This window comes from Limulus polyphemus, unplaced genomic scaffold (genome assembly GCF_000517525.1).
Source record: "Limulus polyphemus unplaced genomic scaffold, Limulus_polyphemus-2.1.2 Scaffold9076, whole genome shotgun sequence".
Lineage (NCBI taxonomy): Eukaryota > Metazoa > Arthropoda > Merostomata > Xiphosura > Limulidae > Limulus > Limulus polyphemus.
In genome coordinates this window covers 19225-20024 of record NW_013674686.1, presented here as the reverse complement: position 1 = coordinate 20024, position 800 = coordinate 19225, and the positions used below count along the sequence as shown (strand labels likewise).

The following is an 800-nucleotide window of genomic DNA, read 5'->3' as shown; positions in this document are numbered from 1 at the left end:
GAACAGTTTTTAAACCATAAGAATTACAAAACAAAGATTGGAAGAAACTCAAGAGAAAGTATTTGTATTACTGAAAACATTGATCTACGTATCTAAGTACAGACGATGGACCAATTAATGTTTCTAACTGGAAGAACTGTTTATCTTACAGTTGTGTTGTCCATATCTGTAGTTTCATTTACATATATATATATATATATACTTTTGGTCTTATGCCAATTTTATTTCATTGTTTTTAAGTTTAAGTGGTCTTTACCTGCAATCAATTTTCTTGCCCATCCACATATCTGTTTCCCTCTGTCTTTGATTATTTTAAACAACTTTAGGGTTTTAAATAGGCTGTATATACAGCCCTGATGATAAGATTTGAATACATATTTCACGTGTTATTAAACTACCAGTAACAATATGTGCCCATGTTTCCCATCTTATAGTCGCTGTTCTCTTTCGTTCACAGGAGTAATTGTGTCAACGTTCTGGTAACCACGACTCAGTTGGTACCTGCTCTGGCTAAAGTTCTTCTATATGGATTAGGTGGAGTTTTTCCTATAGAAAACATCTATAGTGCTACAAAAATAGGTAGGGTAGCAGTCTGGACTATAGATTAACAACTTCCTGTACATGGAGTTTCTCTATTTCACCTTCTAACTGCGATGCTCAGACTTGTGGGAAGACTTACCTATATATATATATATATACAGCGTTGTCGCAAGTAAATAGACACCACCTTTTCAAGAAAAAAATTAATTTTTACAGTCATATTCACATGAATTGATATATTATAATTTAATTAATATCTG

General features: G+C 32.4%; 1 protein-coding gene across 1 annotated transcript in view; it reads left to right on the top strand.

The window, feature by feature from the left end:
- Positions 1-434: 434 nt before the first annotated feature.
- LOC106475735 (eyes absent homolog 3-like) overlaps positions 435-800 on the top strand; it is a gene marked incomplete at its 5' end in the record, with an annotated part of 4907 nt that continues 4541 nt past the window's right edge. The window contains one exon of the mRNA XM_013936408.2: positions 435-579. Within this exon, the coding sequence (XP_013791862.1) occupies positions 435-579 (145 nt within the window). The remainder of the gene's footprint in view (positions 580-800) is intronic.